This window comes from Hippocampus comes, unplaced genomic scaffold, assembly GCF_001891065.2.
Source record: "Hippocampus comes isolate QL1 unplaced genomic scaffold, H_comes_QL1_v1.1 scaffold35, whole genome shotgun sequence".
Lineage (NCBI taxonomy): Eukaryota > Metazoa > Chordata > Actinopteri > Syngnathiformes > Syngnathidae > Hippocampus > Hippocampus comes.
The window spans coordinates 288,798-310,567 of NW_017805279.1; the positions used below are offsets into that span (position 1 = coordinate 288,798).

Here is a 21,770-nt window from a genome sequence, read left to right on the forward strand (position 1 = left end):
TCATTTCCAAACCAATTAATCGAAATTGGATAATTTCCCGTGCAGCGAACGGAGTCCACAAGTGCTAATCAATACAAGAGACAGTAGATCGATAGATTTACTGATTTTGACTCACCAGCTCTGTTGAGCCGCCGCTCTTGACAGGGGGCGGGGGCTTGTGCTTTGGGGGTCCGCTGATTGGACGACACGCATTCATATTAAAATGACGAAACCAAATACGGTCATTGAAACAAACACAGTCAGAGCTGTACAATCAATTCGTCGCATGAATGATCAATAATCAATCTGATCGGCCGAGGACTCACTCGGCGTCACGCTGGCGTCTGCGGACAAAGAAAACGAGGCCCACCACGACGCCGATGATGGCGAGGGCGCCGAGGAGGCCGCCGATCACCGCGCCGGTCGACGGCCCTGGCGCCATGAGACGTTCCTTCTCTAGGAGGCGACACATGACACAAAATCAGCATAATGCTCTTGCGTCAGAGCTAATCGGAGACTGAAAGAGTTGGTTCAAGCAGCCTTGCATTTTAATTCTCCGCTTCATTTCAAATGGGCGTCAATCATTCATGGATTTTTTTGCTCTGTGCAGGACGATCCCTATTCAAAAGGTGAAAGCCAACAAAAGGATTTTCATTATATAAAGGAAGTATGAATTTGTGAAAAGTTCATTTTGTCTAAAAAAAATCGCTTTCTACCACATTAAAATTGGTGAACAGGCACCTGCATTGTATATGTGTTCAAAAATATAAAAAAAGGCTAATAATTTATTAAATATAAGAAGTGAAGAAAATAGAGTAAAAAGGATTATGATCTGAAAGGTTTTTGAACTTCAGAATGAAAAAGTAGAACACTTGAAGTGAAGTTTTTTTTTTGAACGGGGGAGGGTGTCCATAATTTCAACACTTCACTGCACGTATTGTGCTCTTTTGACATGCGTGAGTATTTTCTCCAAAACAGTCACGTTTTAAAAAGCAAAAAAGTGGCCATGATCACATTTTCGTCCCCCTTGAACTCTGTCTTGCTCATAAACACGCATATAAAACATGTAGCGAGGTTTCTATTTTCCCTGTGCACAAAGCGGAACGTTTCAAGGTGACACCCATTTCTTTCTCCCAAGCACTCGAGATGACACCAAGCTGAACAAAAACAAAGAATTGAACATGAAACGTCCTCTTTGGTTTCCCGTGCCTCACCAGCAGGTGGCACTGCGCTCCAAGCAGAAGCGCACTGATTGTTTCAACAACTGCTGTGATGTTAAACCGAGTCACCGTCTGACTTCCGATAAAATGTTCAATACAAAAGGACGTTTGGAACACTCTCTGAAATGTTTGGAGGGGGGGGGGGCGTGGGGGGATTAAGCCTTCCAGACTGTCACTGAAGCGAGCTAGCTAGCCTGCTAGCTAGCCAGCCAGCCGGATGGATGGATGGATGGATAGATAGATAGAAGAAGGTGAAGAGGATAATGGGTAAGGGGAAAATCAGGAAGAGGGGGAGGAAGATAAAGTGCAGGAAAAGGAGATGGAAGCGACATCTTCATTCCCCTTCCTGTGACACTTAGTCCTCCTCCTACCTTGCGGCCTTCCAACCTTCCTTCATGCTTTGATCCCTCGCTCATCCTTCAGACTTTACTCTAAACCCACGCGCGCGGGCGCGGGCACTTTTGTGCCTTCCAGCGTCGTCTCGCTGCTCATTTGCGCGCATGGAAAAATGGCCTTTCCTGACAAAAACACCCCTTTTCTCAAAGAACACTCACACACACGAACGTACACACCCCGGTGTGACTCAAAAGCATCCGCATAAGCATGGCTGCTCCCATTTACCGACAAATTGACTCACTGATACTGATGAGTGCATGCAAAGAAATAACAAATCCATAAACACCACAAACAAGGACTCCTCCCCCCCACCCAGCACACACACACACACACACACACACACACACACACACACACACACACACACACACACACACACACACACACACACACACACACACACACACGCAAACGTACACACGTAATCACCCCTCCCAAGCCTCCAAAAGACTTCCAAAGTGACGAGGGCATGGAAATGACTGCAATCAGTCGGCAATTACGATGCATAAAGCGGGAGATTTTGGAGGCTAAAAGCTTCTTTATTCCTTTCAGTAGGCCACTTGAAGAGGAAGAAGAGGAGGAGGAGGCAGGGCCATTAAAAAAAAAAAAAGGTAATACAAGCGGCTCTGTGGCACTAAAGATGATTTGAAGCTTTGTTGACGCTTCAACTTTGGACCAACACACAGAGGTTACATTTGTTTTCCTGGAAGAAAATGAAATCGAGGCACGGAAGAAGACAATGAATCAAAATCATGCAGACTGCACCCTGAATTGGTCGCCAGTCAGTCGCAGGGCACATATAGAGACAAACGACCATTCACACCCACACCATCACCAAGTGGGAACCGATCCCACGTTGCCCGCACAGAAGTCAGCGACATCAATTCAAACGAGAAGAAAAAAAAATTAAATTCCACAGAACACACGCTGCTCAAAGAAGAAGACAATCACACCAACAAAGAAAAGAAGATTTAAACAAATTGAAACCACAAAAAAAATCAAAAAAAACACACACACCAAGAAGCAAAGAATGAATTACAAACAAAGAACACAGTGGTGCGCCACATTCAAATCCAAAAGAAAGTAATTCAAAGGACAAAAGAATGCAAGACGCCCAAAGAAGGAGACAACACAATTACACCACAGAAGAAGACGACGCACTCAAAGCACATCGAAGAAGTCAATAATTAACGCTGAGATGATGAATAATTTTGCGCCGAGTGGATGAAGACGTGACATTAGCGCAGCTCCGACAATTAGCTCCGGCGCACCTTCGCCTGGCTTTTGGCTTGCGCTCTCGTCATTGGCTTCCGATTCGACGCGGCTCACGGAAGACGTGACATGTTCGCTTCCCGGGGACTTGACCCGCGATGGTCTCCGGAAAACACGAGGTTAAGCTACCATGACCGCCCACCGCCAGCTCCTCAGGCCCCCCGGCGCATCCTTTGACCTCACCCTGCATGAATTATTCATGTTGAGACCACGTTCTGTCACCGAAAGGGAGGGAGTCTTGTGCGGTGGCAAGGCTTTCGACTCCCCGCAGAAACCAAGATGACATAGCTGAACTCATGGAAAAAAAAAAAAAAAAAAAACTGATTTTTTTTTTTCTACTCAGGCAGTTTGTCGGTCAGAGAACAATGCCAATTGATTTTGAAAATGGGATTGCGATTAATGCTCACAATGAATTTCAGGGCAATTATTTTTATTTATTTATTTTTGTTATATCACCCAGCCGTTTTTCATTACGCCCCCATTCCCTTCGCTGTTCCGTCTTTCTCTGCATGAGGTGCGCACACTCACAGCTGACAACGAGGCACTCTAAAGTCGGCACATTTTGCCAAGTGAAACTTTCCTATTCTATTGGCGGCCGATTTTGTTGAAACCAAGTATTATATTCCTCTCTTGATTACACACACACACACACACACACACACACACACACACACACACACACACACACACACACACACACACGCACACACACACACAAAAAGCAGGCGAGTGTGACCTTTGTATTTTAATCTGCCTACCAGTGCCCGTCATTTTGTGTTTGTCCCCCGCGTCCGTATGTCTCTGCCCATTTAACAGATTACACACACCCGCACACACTCTCACACACACACACACACACACACACACACACACACACACACACACACACACACACACACACACTGAGTGTATAAAAAGACGAAGGTTGCTGTGTGCAGAGAAACGGCATTGCTCTGTAAATGATCCACAGCAAATGAGTTTACGTGAAAGACACAAAGCCCCCAAAGCATCCACCACCAAAGTGGGTCAAAGCTTGACAGGGAGGAGGAAAAAGAGGGGAGGAAAGGAGCAAAGGAGGAGACAAGGAAGTATGGATGGTAGGAGGTGGAGCGCGAGCGAGTATAAGTATGAGGGAAGTGGATCAGGCAAGGGATCTTGAACCAAGGCAGTGAGGAAGGCAGCTGGTGGGATGCGAGATGGAGGAGCATCGCAGTGAATGAGGGAGTGAAGTCATGAAAGGCAGACAGCGCTAGAGCAGGAACAAGCAATGGAGTAAGTGAGGGGGTAACGGAGGAAGCGAGTAGGCAAGGACATAAGTGAGCATGGATTTTGGCCTGTTTTATTGCCGCTTCTCCTTTCCTCTCTCTCATGTTGATGTAGTGAGTAAGGGAACAAATGTGCGAATTAGATAAGACTCCACGCAGTAAAGTGAAGATAATATGTGTGTATTCGGGTTGCACTTCCTGTTAGAGTAACACTTACTCGGTGGTGTGCTGATGGGGTCGAAACATATGTTAGCTGCCATCCGCTGCCAGGCCAACCATCACTCACCCATTGACACGCACGCACGCGCTCACACAAACGCACAGTGCTCCGAGCCCTAGCGGCCTCCCCGTCCTTGCAACCGTATTAGTCAGCCGTCCCACACGCTCGCAAAGACGCACGCGCGTGTATGCACAAAGCGGCACGGGCCAAGCGACAACCTACTAAAAACCAAGCTAAAAATAGCACAAATCATAATATCATTCATACACACGCACGCACAGTGTTGAGCCAGAGGGAAGGAGACGATGAGCCCAGTGGAGCAGCTCTCTGTGGATGTGATCGAGTCAATAGAAGCCGGCCATGGGCGCTCTGTGTCATTACAGATGGAAAATGAAAGTGATTCTTCCCATAGTGGAACTTATTTCCTGTTGTGTACTTCGATCAGCCAGTTGGTCGGTCAAGTCAAATCAGTTGAGTCAAGCAAAGTCAGTTGAGTCAAATCAAGTCAAGTCAGTCAAACGACTGCTACACCTTTTGTTCTACTGCTGTCACAAATTTGCGTCACAAAAAAAGCCTCCCTCCCATTCCCCAAATCAGAAATACTACCAAACAGTCCCTCAACCAACAAAAACAGCGCTTTGTTTTTGTCTGTCTTCATTTTTTGAGATGGTAAATCCCTGTCAGTCGACTCCAATGGCCGCTTTCCAAGAACCAGGAAGTAGCCAGCTAGCTAACAACTGGAGCGGCCTACTGCTAGTTTCTTGTAAATGACTTAAGTTAACTTATGTGAAGTTTTACGGCTAAATAACGACAGAGAGGCCTGCAAGCGCCAGTGTTGGTATCTCATTGTTGTCCCAGCCTGCTGTCAGCCTGACTCATGACCGCCATTAGCCGCCATTAAGCAGCGATAAGCACACTCGTCTTCTTTAAAGCTTTAAGGTGGAATCCTCGTTGAGGAAAAGTACAGTTAGCATCTGCGGGCCGCGGGGGGAGCATTATCTTCAAACAGAGGACGAGGAGGAGGAGGAAGAAGTGGAGGAGAGATTAGAAAGTGGCATCAAGAGACGAGGAGAAGAGAAGGCGTCGGCGAAAAAAGGAAAAATAATGGCAAAGAAACACAAAGTCAGGGTACGGGAGCGCAAAGGAGACACGGATTCCTTCCACGGAGGCTCCTGGGTGCCGCGCTGTGCGCTGTGATGAGCGATTGCGTTTGGGAGGTTAACGGCTTCCGGGGTGGCTGCACAACGCACGACGCAAACATAAAAATGAGACAAGCGGCAATAAAAGGCTGCGGCACCGAAACATTAGGAACAGCTCTGAGTGTGACGTTTTGCAGTCGGCGCAACCTCCTACATATATTCCGGGAGCCGATGTACCTAATGAAGTGTCCGGTTTAGCCGCACTCAAACGAAAATGCCAGCCTTATGAGAGTTGTCGCGCGCGCGCACACGCACGGGGTGTCTCCCTTCCATGTAAATTCCCCACCTCATTTGCATAATAAAAGGCTGTTGTTTCAATTGGAGTTAATGTATGCTGATTTATCCTCCCGTCACCTTGCTGACAAAAGGCAACCCGGCAGGTTAAACGGACAGCGTGCGCATGCGTGCGTGTGTGCGTGAACGTGTGAGTGCATGTGCAGGTGTGAGGGAGGGGTTGAGTGTTTTACAGCCTCGGGCTAAGAACTGTCAGCCTGTATGGGATATCATTAAAATTCTGCAAGTGTGAAATGTACAGAATGTACCTTTAACACACAAGTCCATACACGGCCGTACGTATGGGCACAAGCACACAATCGCACAAAGGCAAACAGATGGCTGTGCTCTGAGGAGCCTGTCAAAAGCGTCTTCACCTGTACCCCCCCGCCCTCACCCAACACCCACACACACACACACACACACACATACGTGCGCACACACTGCAGTCGGCACAAATACAAATAAAATATAGAGTGAAAACAAGGAGTACAAGAACATTGTTGCAGGCAAAGTGGCAGGTTGTGGCGGGGGACACGCAAACAAGAATACATGCGCACACACCAAGTGGGTGTTGCTTGGTAAGATGTGTGTGTGTGTGTGTGCATGCGTCTAACTTTCACACGTCAAAATAAAAAAAAATAGTGATGGGAGCAGTCAGAGAATGTTACTGCAAAAAAAACACAAAACAAAAAAAACAAAAAACGTGACAATTTTAAGCCTCAGTGGAGGTGTGTTTAGAGGTTCATTTCGCAGTTGTTCGCATCAATTAGCATGTTAGCATCATCCTTAGCTAGCTTCCTTGTCTGTACATTGCGCATACCTTCACACACGGGTTAATGGGTAAACTTCATCAGTCTTTTTGTAAAATGCGCAGTTGCCGCCAAATCTGTGGAGTGAGTTGTGGCAGCCATCTTTGGAGAGCATATTGACGCGCCATATTTGGGGTGTGTTTTGGCAGCCATTTTGGTCGAACCTGTTATGGCAGCCATATCTGTGGAGCGCACCATAGATTAGCTTTCTATATTTCAGGAAAATAGTCAAAACGGAATGGATACGGTGTTGAATTTTTTTTTTTTTATATGATTTTCAGGTCCGCAATATTCAAGGCGTCAGGAGGAGGAGATGGAGAGGCTGAAGTGGAGGTGGGCGACGACGAGACGAGACGAGACAAGGCCCGCCGTAATTGCAGCTTTAGCGCGAACCGCGCTGGAAGCCCTTGGCCTATAAAGTGGATAAATGCCTCCTGCCGCACGCTCATCTTTTTAAAAGGAGCGAGATGGCATCTTCGTCACGGCGTCCTGTGATGGCGGACCAAACCGGGTTGGTTGCATCATCGCCATCATGATCATTGTAATTGTCATTCAAGTCATCATCATCTCATGAACTTTCCCTTCCAGGCCGGCCTTGTCTTTGGACCTGTTCATCCGCCACGCACCTGCTTAAGGCCCCAACCGTTCTCACGCTCTATTTACACACACACGCATGCACATGTACAACCAGGCACACAGCCGTTCACACACGCATACCTGCGCACCCACATCCCCACTCACATGCACGCGCCAGGCCAGGAAACGACACGATGCGACTCGACGAGGCATAAAGAGACGAGCAGACGGACGTCAGAACGATCAAAGTCGGCGTGAACGTTTGCAAGCGCAACGCAGCGGACGAGGCGCAGACGATGCGCTCGTCTCTCTGCATGCGATTCCGCGTTGATATCCTTCGGCATGCGACGCTACAAGCGTACCCTGACACTCGCCGTATGCTGTATTCACAAGGCGACCCGAGAGACTGACAATAAAAAATTGTTAAATAGATTGAAACATTTTAAAACTCTTTTTGAATTTTTCTTTTACTATTTATTTTCTGTTTTTCTATATTCAACCTTATTTGATGTTGAAACCATTTCACCGACGTCAGGCCCGATCAGCCGCCCGTGATGTCACATGCCGTCCTGGTGGCTCCTCCCCCTCATTGTGTATGTGCGTGCCTAGCGAGTTTGCGCCCGCAGGCAATCATGCGGCACTTCGCCCTCATTGTGTCATTTCGCTCTTTCGTCCCAACGACGGCTGAGGAAAATTCCCGCCACTTCGCTGCAAATTCCGATAAAACTGACAATGACGACGCCTTTCACATGTTTTCACTCCCTCCACCCCCCTCTGGTGGACGTGGGTAGAACTGAAGGACTTAAATGATGAGAGTGCACGTTTGACACGCACGGTGGCAGTTTGGCGCCATGCTTCTAGCATGTACACAATCCAGAAGCCATGTTACATCGACGACTGGATTTGGTAGTGAAACAAACTAACTTCATATGAGGACCATCACGAGTATTAGCCACCATGCTAGCTTAAATAACGCGCACATTTGCCGGGGTTTACTCGACATGTTGAGGGTGTGGTAGCAGCCTCGTTTTTGGAATGCGCAGCGGCGGCCATGTTGGCGGAGTGAGTTTCCGACTTGGGAGCTCACAAACGAATCACGGCCGCCGTAAACACGACCGCCGTTCGCATCGCAACCACAAACTGGCACGTCATCCACATGGGGCAGGTGCTGCCGGGTTGTGCGCACACACGTACGCAGACACACACAAAGAGCAACGCGTGTTGCCACGGAGATAAGCGCGAGCTCTGATTCGTACCTGAATCCCGCGAGTGTGCAGACTGAGATTACGGTTCCACTTGCAAACACACACACACACACACACACGCACACACACACACACACACACACACACACACACACACACACACACACACACATAAAGGTCAAATTCGCACTGAAATAAAAATAAAACTATCTATACAGGCACACACACACACACACACACACACACACACACACACGCAAACACATGCATACAGTAGCAGGGCAGAGTGACGACAATAACGCCGGGCAGTATGACTGTAATAATCTCCATGTCGCTCCAAGTGCAAGGCCCGGGCACGACGCCAATGACCAAGAGGAGACGAGATGGAGGTTGACACACACACACACACACACACACACACACACACACACACACACACACACACACACACACACACACACACACATAGACAGACACGCACACAAGCAGACACACGCATATGTTGACGTTCGCACACAAGACACACAAAGGTCAGTTGGTGCAACGCTTTGCTGACACAGTCAATGTTGTGCTGCTCAGCCGAGATGCGGGCGGGCTGTCCGGGCGTTCATTTCTAATGACCTACGCGGCGCCGGGCCAATCGGCGGCCCGCGGCGCCTTCGGCCATCACGCACATTTAAGAAAAAAACAAAGCAAAAACAAAACACTTGATTTGTATCAGGATATAGCTATTGCACTGCATATATTTTTGTGATTTTTTTTTTGCAATAACAGCACAGTCACTTTTTTAAAACAATAGAAACATACAAAAAAAAAGGCCAAATAGGAAAATAGTCATTTTCATTTCTACAAGTGGCAAAGTGATGACATACACCGCAGTGTTTTTGCACTTCCGCTGCAGTTTTCCAATGGTTTGCGCTGCCGGACATGATGAGCCTCTCAGCAGAGAGATAAATAAATGCAGTCCAATGGGGCGGGAATGCCGCGGCGGATCGGCGCGTCGCCGGATTCGCCGAATACGTTCGTACACGGCCCCGGCGGGAACATGGCGTTTCTGTGAAATGAATGTATCGATCTGGTGCGGCGCGAAAAGCTCAACGGGCGCACGCGGTCACGTCATATCTACAGAGCTGCATGCCCTTGTTCAGTTTGGAGTCTTGGTCTTGTATAATAGGAAAGTAGTACAATAAAGGAAATACAACAACGTGACACAACAGAGAAAGGCTTTGGTACGTTTAGTTTGGAGACTCATTTGGTGTCATGTTTTGGCTCTGTCTGCTTTTGTTTTCAGTACCAGCAAGTGCACCTGTTCAAGGTGGATCAAGGACTGCCAAAGTGCCTAGTCCCTGTCGGATTATTGAGCTTGGTTGCTGTTCATGCTCAAAAGATATTTTCTCGATGTTTCGTTGATGTTCATAGTTGCTCCTGTTCCCATAGGTATTCATTTTATAATTGTTTGGGGTTCGTTCGTTAACAGATTCTGAAATAAGTTTTGCGTATTGGGACATTTAGCATGTCATTTTTGTGTATTTTAAGATTTCCATTTTAAGAGTTGGTCTTATTGGAATTTCCTGGTTCTTTGTTACCAGCGATTTCTGTTCACACTTTGTCGGTCCTGCGATTTTATGTAAATATGTTGTATCGTGATCCGTCCGAGTCTCCGTTTGTGGGATCCACATACCATCCGGTTTGTTACCGAACCTTGTCACTCGGTGAGGCGAAAACACTGCTGTTCCTAATGTGTGAAAGCACACCTAATTTCTACAGCCCTGCCGCAATGCCTTCTGGGTAATAGCCTGATGCCTGTCATTCATCTTTCGGCTCCATTAGAGGAGACAAATAGGTGTTGCCTGCCTCTGTGTACCTGTACGTGTGTGTGTGTGTGTGTGTGTGTGTGTGTGTGTGTGTGTGTGTGTGTGTGTGTGTGTGTGTGTGTGTGTGTGCGTGCGTGTGTGTGTGTGTGTGTGTTTTGAACAGCTCTTTCATGTTGTGCTCCTTTTTTGGTCCAATTTTGCTCACCTCTTTTCTGGCAAACGCGTGCGCTCACATGCACGCGCACACACACACACACACACACACACACACACACACACACACACACACGCACACGCACACAGATCTATATCAGAGCGCAGTATGTAGGGAGCTACTTTTCTTCTTGACAGAGGGCTAATGGGACTTTGTCTCATCAACACAATGAGCCACCTGTTGGTCACGGACCCACAAACACACACGCAGACACAAACACTACATGTATATATATCATACTGTCACCCGGCTGACCTCAATACTGTACAGGCCGCACGTTATCACGGCCTATCTTTGTCTGTTTCTTGACACGTGCGTGTGTGACAGATCAGATCAGCAGAGCCAGAGTCCTCTGCATTTTTCGTCCGGATTAAATGGAACCGGCGTCTGCGTTCCGGTCGGTCGCGCACGTCGTCGTTGCAACTTCAACTTGAGAACGCGGACATCTCGCTTGTATATTCTGCTCAGGTGTTGAGCGGCCGTGTTGTTTTAAACGAGACTTTTAGTCGCGCTTGTCTGCAGCGTCGAGGTTAAAAAAGACATTTGATTTTTTTAAATGGGTCGTGAAGGACCGGTGGGCCTTGGTGCTCACAAGAATCACATCAGTGACTTTAAGACAACCGTTTAGCGCAAGGTGATAACTGGGAGAGAGGATGTGGCAGACATTATTCGACCTTTATTCGATGTGAAGACCTGAGGGTTGCATTATTTCTGCAAACTAAAAAGCGTTCTTGTTCTAGCAGTGATTGCTTTTTTTTTTTTGTATCTTGGCACTACTGTGTCGAATTTTTCCAGCTCGTCTCAACCCTTTCATGCTCCAACAATGATAAACTGTAATGTGATGACATCATTAACCCTCCACTATAGTGACCAGTGTCCCTGAAAGGTTTATTTAAAAAAAAAAAAAAAATCAATAGGATTGCTTGATTTGGCATGCACACACACACAGATTCAAATCCAATAAATTCTTCAGCCCTACCCGAAAGCGAAGACATTCGCAACTTTGAGCCCTTAAAATCAACCAGATTTTTGTTTTTGTCCGTCAGACACTGACCGCACGATGCCCCCGTGCGGATGTGACGCCGCGCAAGTCTTGAGGCGCGCCTCATTAATAAGTCATTCCCACCTCAAGCGAAATAAAAAAAGATGATGAAACGTTGAACTCCTGACCCTGCTTTGTCCCATTTTGATGCAAATGAGGGAGCGAAGGAGGTGAGCGGGGCTCATTTGCCGCGGCGCAAAGTTCAACAGCTCCTTTTATCACCTGTCAAGTTGGCTTTGACCTCCCGAGTCCGTCCTGTCCATCATAGCCGACCGACTCTCCTGACCCTTCTACAACAGAAGCTCTCGTATTTCCGACTGTTCTGTGAAAATATTATCCATCTGTACTCGACTGCATGAGAATGTTTCTCGAATACAGAGGTCACTGAGAGCAGATCCGGTGAAATTCATATACTTTAAGCCATTTTTAAAAATGGGTTTTTAAAGGCACATCGGCCGAATTAAAAGTTGCGCCACGATGTGCCGAGCAGCACTGAGAACGACGTTCGTTGATTGAATTTCCTCCATTTTATTTCATCAAGCGGTCTCACTTAATAAAATCATCCGGATCCGTCTGATAACCATTTCGGACGAGACAGACAGGCAGGTAGCAAAGGGTGGGGAGTGACGTGGGCGGCGAGGGGATGGTGAGGGATGTCAACTGTGTGATTGTGGCCGACTGACAGCGCAGGTGGAGAGGCTGCTGAGCAGCGGCAACCTGACGTCCTGACGACTGACAGCTCTCTTTAGCGTCAACTCAGCCAGCCCGCCGGGAGCGACTGACTCCAGTGACGGCAAACGCCGCCTCTCTGCTGCCCCCTGTAGGACTTTTAGACGTATTATTTATATTTTGGATTATTTATCACTGGGGGCGGACCGGTGAGCAAGTGGTTAGCGCATCGACCTAACAGTGCAGAGGTACCGGGTTCAATTCCAGCTCCGGTCTCCCTGTGTGGACTTTGCATGTTCTCCCCGGGGCTGCATGGGTTTTCTCCGGGTACTCCGGTTTCCTCCCACATTCCAAAAACATGCATGGCAGGCTGATTGAACACTCCAAATTGTCCCTAGGTGTGAGTGTGAACGCGGCTGGTTGTTCGTCTCTGTGTGACCTGCGATTGGCTGGCAACCGGTTCAGGGTGTCCCCCGCCTACTGCCCAATAACGGCTGGGATGGGCTCCAGCACACCCCGCGACCATTATGAGGATAAAGCGGATCACAAAATAAATGGATGGATGGATTATTTATCACTGGTTTGGATTTCGGGCTTTGGCTGCATCTTGTGGCAGAGACTCTCCCTAAAAACCCAGACAACTGTGTCAAAAGTCAATCTCGAAAACTTTGACATACTCCCTTGGACCATTTATTGGACTATTTTCCTCTTTAGAAGGAATTTGTTTTTGAATTTGTGAATATTGACCTGTGAGTCATCACATTACTTGGATGTTCAATTTCGCGCATGGTGGGTGGGCGGGAACTCCAGACGCCAAACTATTAGTACACAAGACGATTTTCCATAATGTGTTTAACTTATGAAAAACTGTTCAATATGTCTTCTTCAAGTCTTCCACTAGTTTAGTTTGTCTGCGTGTATGAATTATAAATGCGCCGCTTTAAAAACGGCGATCATCACGACTCGTCCATGCGGCCGACTCCCTTGCGCTTTCTGCCTATGAGCGAAAAAAGTAGGCCAGAATAAAAAGAAGACGTGAAGGTTCTTGTGGCTCATCTTCACACGCTTTTTCCCCATCTCGTTTTTCCACTCCAGACACAACTGCGAGGCGGCGAGGAGCAGCAGCAGCGGAAGGCAGCGGCGGCTTTCGGCGCTGCTCCATTTGGCAGCGACCACGGCGACGCCGACTGCATTTATTAATTGAAAAGTTTTTCAATTATCCCTAACTGCTCACTTTTACAGCGCGCGAGAGAGGGTGGAAAAAAAATGGCTGAAGGCTTTTCTCCCTTTTAGGCCCGCCTAATTGGTGGCAACTGACAGGAATGGCTGAAGAAAAACTGGCTGGTGTCAACTCCCCAAAAAGATTTTTTTGAGCTTTTGTTCTGTGGACTAAGCCCCCCCCCCCGCAAAATTACTTTTCCACTCCGAAGCTACACTGCGCTGCCGCCGCTTGCGCATTCAGTGGCGTTGGGAAGCTTCAAAGTCAGATTGATGAGGATTGCGCTTGTCACGGCGTCTCAAGAGCGCGGCGTGAAAGGTGAGCTGACAGCAGTTTAGTGAGGGAGAGCCAATAAACGCAACGGGCATGTCAAGTTAGGAGCCAAAAAAAAAAAAAAGCCGGCTTTCTTTTTAAACATCCCCGCAAAATAAATGTGTTTTTAAAAGAAGACAACTTGCCTTTTGTTCAGCTCATAGACGCTACAAAGATGCCTCGTTGGGTTCCGCCGTATTAAAAAATGTGTGAAAAATTAAGCAAAGATTTTGTAACTCCTCATGCCCTTCAAACGAACTGTCAACGGTTCGTTGATGTTGTCTACTTTGGGGTTGTATGGCAAAATCTCTCATGCCCGATAGCGTTTGCTGGTTGAGAAACCAGCGCCAGCGCACGCTTCTTCCCTGATGCACTTTTAAGATCTTGGGGTTGGAGGTGCTGGAGAGTGACGTCTCTCATCTAATGGTGAACGTTGCTATTTCGATTTAAGATTGCTCAGCTATAGTAGCTGTCTTTGTTTCCAAAAATTTATTGAGGGACACTCCGAGTTTTGGGCCCTGATTTGGAATAACACAACGTCTGGTTTATTCCTACAGCAAAGCTGAATTAAGTACAAATTGTGTACACACACACACACACACACACACACACGCACACACGCACACACGCACACACGCACACGCACACACGCACACACAATCGCCTTATTTAAAGCTGTGCCCTGAAAGTACAGATGTAAACAAGTTTGCGCAAAACATTCGCTTCGTTGCCACAAATATGACACACACACACACACACACACACACACACGCACACACGCACGCAAGCAGGCACGCACATAAAGACACACACTATCTGCAAGGCATTCAAAAGTAAGCTGGTCTAATCCTACCATGAGGAGCAGAGGAATAACTTTCACTTTTTCCACTAAAACTTTGCACACGCACACACACGCACGCAAACGCACACACAGAAAAACACACACACAAAAGCCACAATGAAATCAAAACATAGAGGTATGGACTCTTGTTTTTGTCGATTTTTCTCTCCTGACCACAATACACTGTGGCACCCCCTCCAGCTTGAAATGACACACGCTAGCCGACGCGAGTTAGCAAGCAGCGGCGCTAACAGTCACAGGAAGCTACTAGTCACACAAAGGGAAAGCAAGCAGCAAAGACATCAACAAGGCCAAAAATGTGTGATTTGTCAAAACAAAAAAACCCAAACCAAAACAAAACGAGTGTGTGAATGTGTTTAATCCGGTCTGTGAGTCGGACCAAATCTCCCGCCCCCACCGCAGGGAAGGATCACCCAAGGCGGTCAAAGAGTTCTACACCCTCTCATCTTGTCACCGACTGATGATGAGCGATATGGAAAAGATTGTTTTGTTTTGTTTAGTTTTGCGAGAGGGAAGATAATCAAGTGTGAAACAGCACGCTGAGGAGACAAATCCTCGTCTAAGAGCGTCGCAGGGAGAATCAGAAAATGTTACCCAGGATCAGCATGTGGTATTATCGTCCAAATGTAGCGTGTCGCTCGCCTACTCGCAGCTTTTAAGAACACTTACAGCATCGACTTTGCTGTTGCTTCTCACAATGAAGCCCGCCCGTTTCGGGAACTTTTGGCGGACTTACTGAATCTTTACGAGAATCGCTTCGTGAGACTTTTTCTTTTTTGGTAGGTCTATTCATTGTGGATAAGCCTACCAAATCTGTTGTTGCTCAGTAAAACTGGCTTCCGGGGGCAGAATTTGAATAAAAAAAAAAATTGAATCAGATAAGTCTATTGTTGTTTTTTTTTGGTGAGTCATCACCCTTCACCGCCACGTTCTGCTCATATACAGCGACGAAATGTAGAATCTGTGCACTTCTGTCTCGAATACGTGGCTCACATTTGGTGGTAATGCGACAAAACCTCAAGACAGTCTTTGGCCGAACCCTGAATGTGAAGCGACTGAAGCTAATAGCTAAGCTAGCGTCCTGAAAAGCAAAATGACAGTTTTGAGAAGGGCTCCTTGAGATTTTTTTTTTTTTTTTTTGGTGAGTCTACTCATAACAGACAATCCTAAAAACAACTCCAGAAAGTGTTGCTCACGACCAAAGCTATCGTTTGGGGATCTTAGCTCATCACCGCGAAAGAAAGTCGCCGTTAAAAGAGCAATGATGTCCGATGAATCTGCACTCAGTTGAGCATCCGAAAGAAGAAAAACCCGGATTGGGATCCTGACAGAAGGGCTTGTCTACGCATCGTTGCAATAAAGCACTTTACACAGCGGCGCAGGACGGACGATGCAAAACTTCCGCCGCATCATCCGTCAGCGTCGCGGCTAGCCCGGCGCAGGCATGGCTTTCGGCGGATTAACCACGAAAAGCCGAGCTCACTCACTAATAGGTCTCCTCATCCTTCTCTTCGCAGTCAGAAGATGATTCGGGAATCTTTCGTGCTGAACTAAAGATGACGCGAACAGCTTGCGCCGTTAAAGCGAGGACAGAATGCCAGGAGATCTCCGGAGAAACGCTTGGCAATTCCTCACAACGGCGCGACGGCGGTCGGTTACTTGGGACGAATGTTTTTGCTCCCCAAGTGACGCGTTTGGAAACGGCAGTCACTTGTCGTCAGGTGGAAATGGACCGACCACCTGCTCGGAAAATCAACGGTGTGAAGGAAACATTTTTACTCGCCATAGTCCTCGTACTTTGACCAACTGCTGCTCGGGATTCTGTCCAAATGCACCAGAGTAGAACGCAAGTCCTTGACAGATGGGCAATACTAAATTGTGAATGATCATTTGGAAGATTTGCCATGGAAACGGCGACGTTAGAGCTCTTTTGTCACTGCTTAAAACTTTTAGTATTTTCTTCACCAATGAATTGCCATTTCAAGTGCCCGGACAAGTTGAATTTTTGTTTTATGGTGGATCAAAGTGTCAATTGAGGGTTATTTTGAGGATTTGGATGGAAACAAGGTTGCTGGTCGTTGCTAGCTGGAGCTTTAATTTTCTTGTCATGAAGAACGAAGACGTCCTCAATTGCGGTATACCCCGTCAAATTGATTTATTGACGACCGAGCCACAAGACACAGTTAACCTTCCAATTTCTGCCAAACTGGAACGCACCACCTGGTAGAAACTCGCAAATGGGATTAGCACATTTCAGGATTAACTCCGTTGGTGGTTTTCGCACACCTCCTCTTTGTATCAGGCCTTCTTTGTATTCTTCCCCTCTTTGACTTGTTCCCTTTTGAAATTCTCCAGATGGAGCGCCAAGAGAACACCCTCACCGCCACGTTCGCCTGGCGACTGCCAAGCGACGCCCTCGGACTTGGCAGGAGCTTTTTGCGGGCATGTGCGCGGCGAGGCTGAGTGCGTCGCTGTGCGAAGATCAATCTCGACTTTTGTCAAAAGACGCAAAACCTCAAGCGACGTGGTTCACGTGACCATCGTTCCGATATCTTTGAAAGTGCTTACCGCAAGGGACTCCGACGGAACTAATGAGTGTCGCTTTGAAAGACGCCTCAAGCAATTGAACCGCAGCATTCATGACTGAAGTTTGTGCCTCGTGGCCATTTTGTGGCTGAAGATGTCAAGGGTACGGGTGAAGGGTTCTCTGTCGTGTGGCGGGTTAGGTTGAGGGGCTACTGGCTCAGGTTTAGGGGTAGGTTCAAGGTTAAATGCAGGGTTTGGGTTAGGTTGACTGTCACTGTTCGGCTTGTGTTGAGTCGAGGATTTGGGTTAGCTCTGTCGCTTAGCATCATCAGTACCATCCTTATTCAAGTTAGCGGCTCAGCTAACGTTTATGGGTTCGACTGAGGGTGAGTCCGGTTTAGAGTTAGGGTTAAGTTTAGCTTTAAGGTTATGGTTCTCGGGCCTTGGTTCATTGATTCTGTGGCGCTTCATGTCAGGAAATGGACTCCCATACGGTTTTAACATTCGATAGCATCAACCTTGCGTGATGAATGTTGCTCACTCTGCATGCTTGTAACATAGTCATACCGAAAGAAGCATCCAACCGTCTGTGATCCTTTCTCAACGTTTCTTGTGTTTACTTTCTCGAAATGGGTTTTCTCTGAGCTTGATCTTGCCGGATTGCGGAGGGGTGGGCGTGGGGTCTAGACACGGGGAATATACCGTATTTTCTGTACTATAAAGCGCAACCTAAAAGCATTCAATTCTCTCAAAAGTCGACAGTGCGCCCTATAATCCGATGCGCCTTATATATGGATCAATATTCTGATGTCTTGGACGTAGTATTTAAATTTTTCTGTAAAGAGCTTTGCGACAGCTGCAACACTTGTGAAAGCGCGATATAAATAAAGCTGTATCGTATTGCATTCCCTTTAGCTCCAGCTAGTGGATGCATAACGCAACCGCAACCACTATTGGAGCTTCTATTCTATGCGCCTTATAATGAGGCGCACCCTATATATGAAAACAGTTTCAAATAGGCCATTCAGTTAAGGTGCGCCTTATACTCCGAAGCACCTTATAGTGCGGAAAATACGGTATCTGATTTTTGTCAAGTGCCATTAGAGAATTCTTTGTGCTGAAGGACTATGAATAAGCTTGATTTGACCTAATCCTGTTGGGAAAATAGAATTAAGGGCGTTAGGGGTTCACATTTGGGGCCGCACTGTCACTTGAGAATTCATGATAACAACCCTCCTCACAATTTGGTGTCAAGATTTATGCAAATTTGATCCACCGCCATCAGTTAGCTACCTGGCGATGCATTGTGAATTAATGTCACTGATTGCCGACTTTCCTGCTGAGGTTTGCGTCAGACTCAGGGTTTTCTGAAAATGACTTGCGCAAGGAAACAAAAGTTAACGGCTGATCCCGCTGCATGACTCCGCTGCTAATTAGGTGCCGACGTCGCGGTTCCCGACAAAAGCAGCGCGGGAATTCACCGGAGAGAAGACGTACTGAGGTGAGCTAACAGTCGGTGCAGGAAGGAGATGAAACTGCTGCCACAGTCAGGCTTTTTTTTTTTTTTTTAATTTATCGGGTGAAAGGTCCTCAAAACTCTGTTAAGAAACTTGTTTGTTTCTTCATCAAAGACTCTTCTTCTGAGCCGGCGTCAAAGCGCACTCTTCGGGGACGAGGTGACACCAGACACTCTTGACTTTGTGTGATGATGTTTCAGCGGCGCGTTCCGGATGAAACGGCTCGCACAGGGTGTTGAGGAACAATCAACACTCGGTTGACGGTTTTAAAGCGGCTAATCGCTCCTTTTGTGGGTGAAGATCGGCTGACGGAGGCTGAAAAATCGCCGCTTTCTTTCGGGCGGACCTTCCCACGCTCAAACGTGCGCAACCCACAGAGTACAAGCCGCTTGCTGATGATCACATTTTATTCTTAGTCAAGAAAGAAAAAAAAAAAAACACCTCTGTCGGAGGTGCGAAAGCCATCGTTCCGGGTTTTCTTGACAGATTGCGATGTCGAAGCAAAAAACACTTTCAAAGTACTCACACAGCCCCCCCTTTTTTTTTTTTTAAAACTTATTCCAATGACCAAAACACGTCACATAACACCCACACGTTTTATTTTCAACTGCCACCATGTTTGTAGGTTCCTCTGCCATAAGACATGATGCATAAAGAAATAAAATGTCGACGCAACAAACGAGAAAGCAGCAGATGAACAAGGCAAACGTATTTGAATATGAAAACGAGGCTTGATTGACACTGCGGGACCAAGTGCCCAATTCCCCATTAATATCGATCTCCAGTCCTCTCCGTGGTCCGGTCAAGTGTGTTTACATTCACAGAACACTTAAAACAACCCACAAGCGCAGAAGCACAAATTGTACCCAAGCGTCAACACCGAAGTAAACGACAACACACAAACGACACAAATATTAAGCGTCACAGCAAGTACAATAGTTGGCCTGCGCTGACGCTTCCTCTGCTTTGATTTAAATGAGGCTAACCTCTCCACCTTATTTTAAACTTTAAATGACGGCCAAAACTCTCATTTAAAATATTTACATCAAATTGAATCGTCAATAACGTTTATTTATATTGTTTGTGCAAACGCGGGTGTGTTATGTGACCAATCAGTGCTTTTGGAGGACAACTGGTCATGAACGGACTGGGGGTTGAAGCACGCAGTACAAATCCAGCCCGAGTATGCCGACGCCCTCCTACGTGTCACCAACTGGCAACATCCTCGCATTTCAAATCTGCCCAGCAACAAGTTGGACTCTCGTTCGGTCGTCGCGAAGAAAGTCGGCTCCGTTTTGGAAGGGCGCGGAATCGCGCTGTAAATTGAACGCCAGATGGTCGTCATGGTTAGCATAATGCTAATGCGCCTCCACTTTCCCCACACTCAAGGACGCGAGGCAGCGGGGAGCTGAACAAGCACACACGGTTGGGGAGGGGGGCAGGGGGAGGAGCCAGTAACTCCATTTGTGCGGTACGATCTCATTTCGAAGCGGCGAATCAGGCCAAAAGTCCCGTTTAAATGCCTCACACCCAGTTTCGCTGTGATGTCATGTAAGCACTTTGTCCAGCAGCAAAAAAAAAATTTAAAATTTAAAATGGATGACAATACATTTGTAATTAAAATCCTAATCCAAAACATATGCAGCCACCAATTCCGATGCTCAAGCAATCACGCCGCTCACACGAGTCTGCGAGGATTCTGTCGAGTGTTCCCGGGATTTGCCAAATCCCGGAAAAACGGACGGGTTAAAATAAATAAATAGATAAATAACATAAAACAACAGGAATAAAAGCGACAATCTTGTTGATACAAAAAAAAAAAAGACACGTTAAGGAGGATTTAGGAAGAACGGTGCTGCAGAGAGCGCGCCGAATGAGGTTTGCCCGTGCCGGATGTGAGAAACAAAAGACGCAGATTGGGTTTTCTAAAGACCACGTGGTTATCTGCGGCGGCGGATAAGCCGGCCGCTGCGTAAATAAAGACAAGGGGACGAGATGAAGACGGACGGCCAGGAATAGAGCAGCATTGGTGACAAAAGAAAATCATCTAAAAAGTGTATTTATAGCCGTTCGATGAGTCATTTGCGACTCCGCGTGGAACTGCTCAAAGTGCTTCTTTTCACCGCGACACGACGACAACGACCACGACGCTAGCGAGACGACACCCAAGTTAGATAGAAGATGACGCACGCTACTTAACCACAAGTGGGAGCGAGTCACATACGTTACAAGTCACACATAAGTCTCAAGTTTTAAACCTTCAAGTTTCAGGTCTTGATTTGAGCAGACGAGCTCGAGTCCGCGTGAAATTTCAAGCAAGGCGAGTCAAGTCATGACGAGGGAGTCAGAAGTCAAGTCGTACAATCGAGCTCAGTCACATCGAGGGAAGGGATTTGAAAACTGGTTCTTTTTGGAGAAGAAAAAAAAAAAAGTACCAGCACAAAAAAAAAAAAGTACCAGCCGCTGATGAGATTGGCTTAAAGCGTCTTGTCCTTGGTTTGGATTTGGCCGTTTTAGCCAAGCAAGTCCGACAAATTGCCTCTGCCGTGAACACCGCAGCAGCCACACGTTAGCACACAGGCCTTAGCTTCTCTCTCAAGAGAGAGGCCGACAAAAGAAGGCAAGAAAGCGTTTCTTGTTGTTGTACACAAACGACGTTTCCGATAGATATCGAGTACCCAGTCACACGACCACTCGCAAAGCTCAAGGAACGAGAACACAGCGACAAGCGGCGTCCATTTTGATGCGTTTGATGTGCTTGTCCGGTCACTTTTGTGTTCTGCTGTTTCAAAGTTCAACCCAAACAGCTTTTTTTTTGGGGGGGGGGCAGGGGGGTGATTCCTTCGCCGCCTCACACGTAAATGGCCGTCCGGGAAATAACGGAGCCGTCCCGCTGAGACTCCATGTCGTCGCCCAGGTACATCGCCTCCTCGCCGCGATAGGCCGGAGGGTTCCTGCCATCGAATCGGTCATAGCGCTCGTCCTCCTCGAGGCTGTCGTCAAACTTCCCGCTCTCTGCCTCGTCCAGGAGGATGTCGTGGGCGGAGGGCTTGTTGGGATGGCGGTGGGCGCGGCGGTGGGCGTGGAAGTCATTGGCCTTCTCTGTCAGAGTCCCGGTGTTGTCGCAGCCCTCGCGGTACGTGTACGCCGGCCCGTTGTTGTTCTTGCCCTCCCCGCC

The 21,770-nt window shown here is 47.4% G+C and overlaps 1 protein-coding gene and 1 long non-coding RNA gene across 2 annotated transcripts in view; both read right to left on the minus strand.

The window, feature by feature from the left end:
- The window catches only part of LOC109516373 (nectin-2-like), a 104,653-nt gene that overhangs the window by 1,553 nt on the left and 81,330 nt on the right, over positions 1-21,770 (minus strand). The window contains exons 7-8 of the mRNA XM_019870881.1: positions 306-435; positions 116-173 (exon numbers count right to left, since the gene is read on the minus strand). Coding sequence (XP_019726440.1) covers positions 116-173; positions 306-435 — 188 coding nt within the window. The remainder of the gene's footprint in view (positions 1-115; positions 174-305; positions 436-21,770) is intronic.
- On the minus strand, positions 660-1,355 carry LOC109516374 (uncharacterized). Its single transcript, XR_002168328.1, has 2 exons — positions 902-1,355; positions 660-827 (listed from the first exon to the last, which is right to left on the minus strand). It is a non-coding gene; the product is annotated as an uncharacterized LOC109516374 (long non-coding RNA).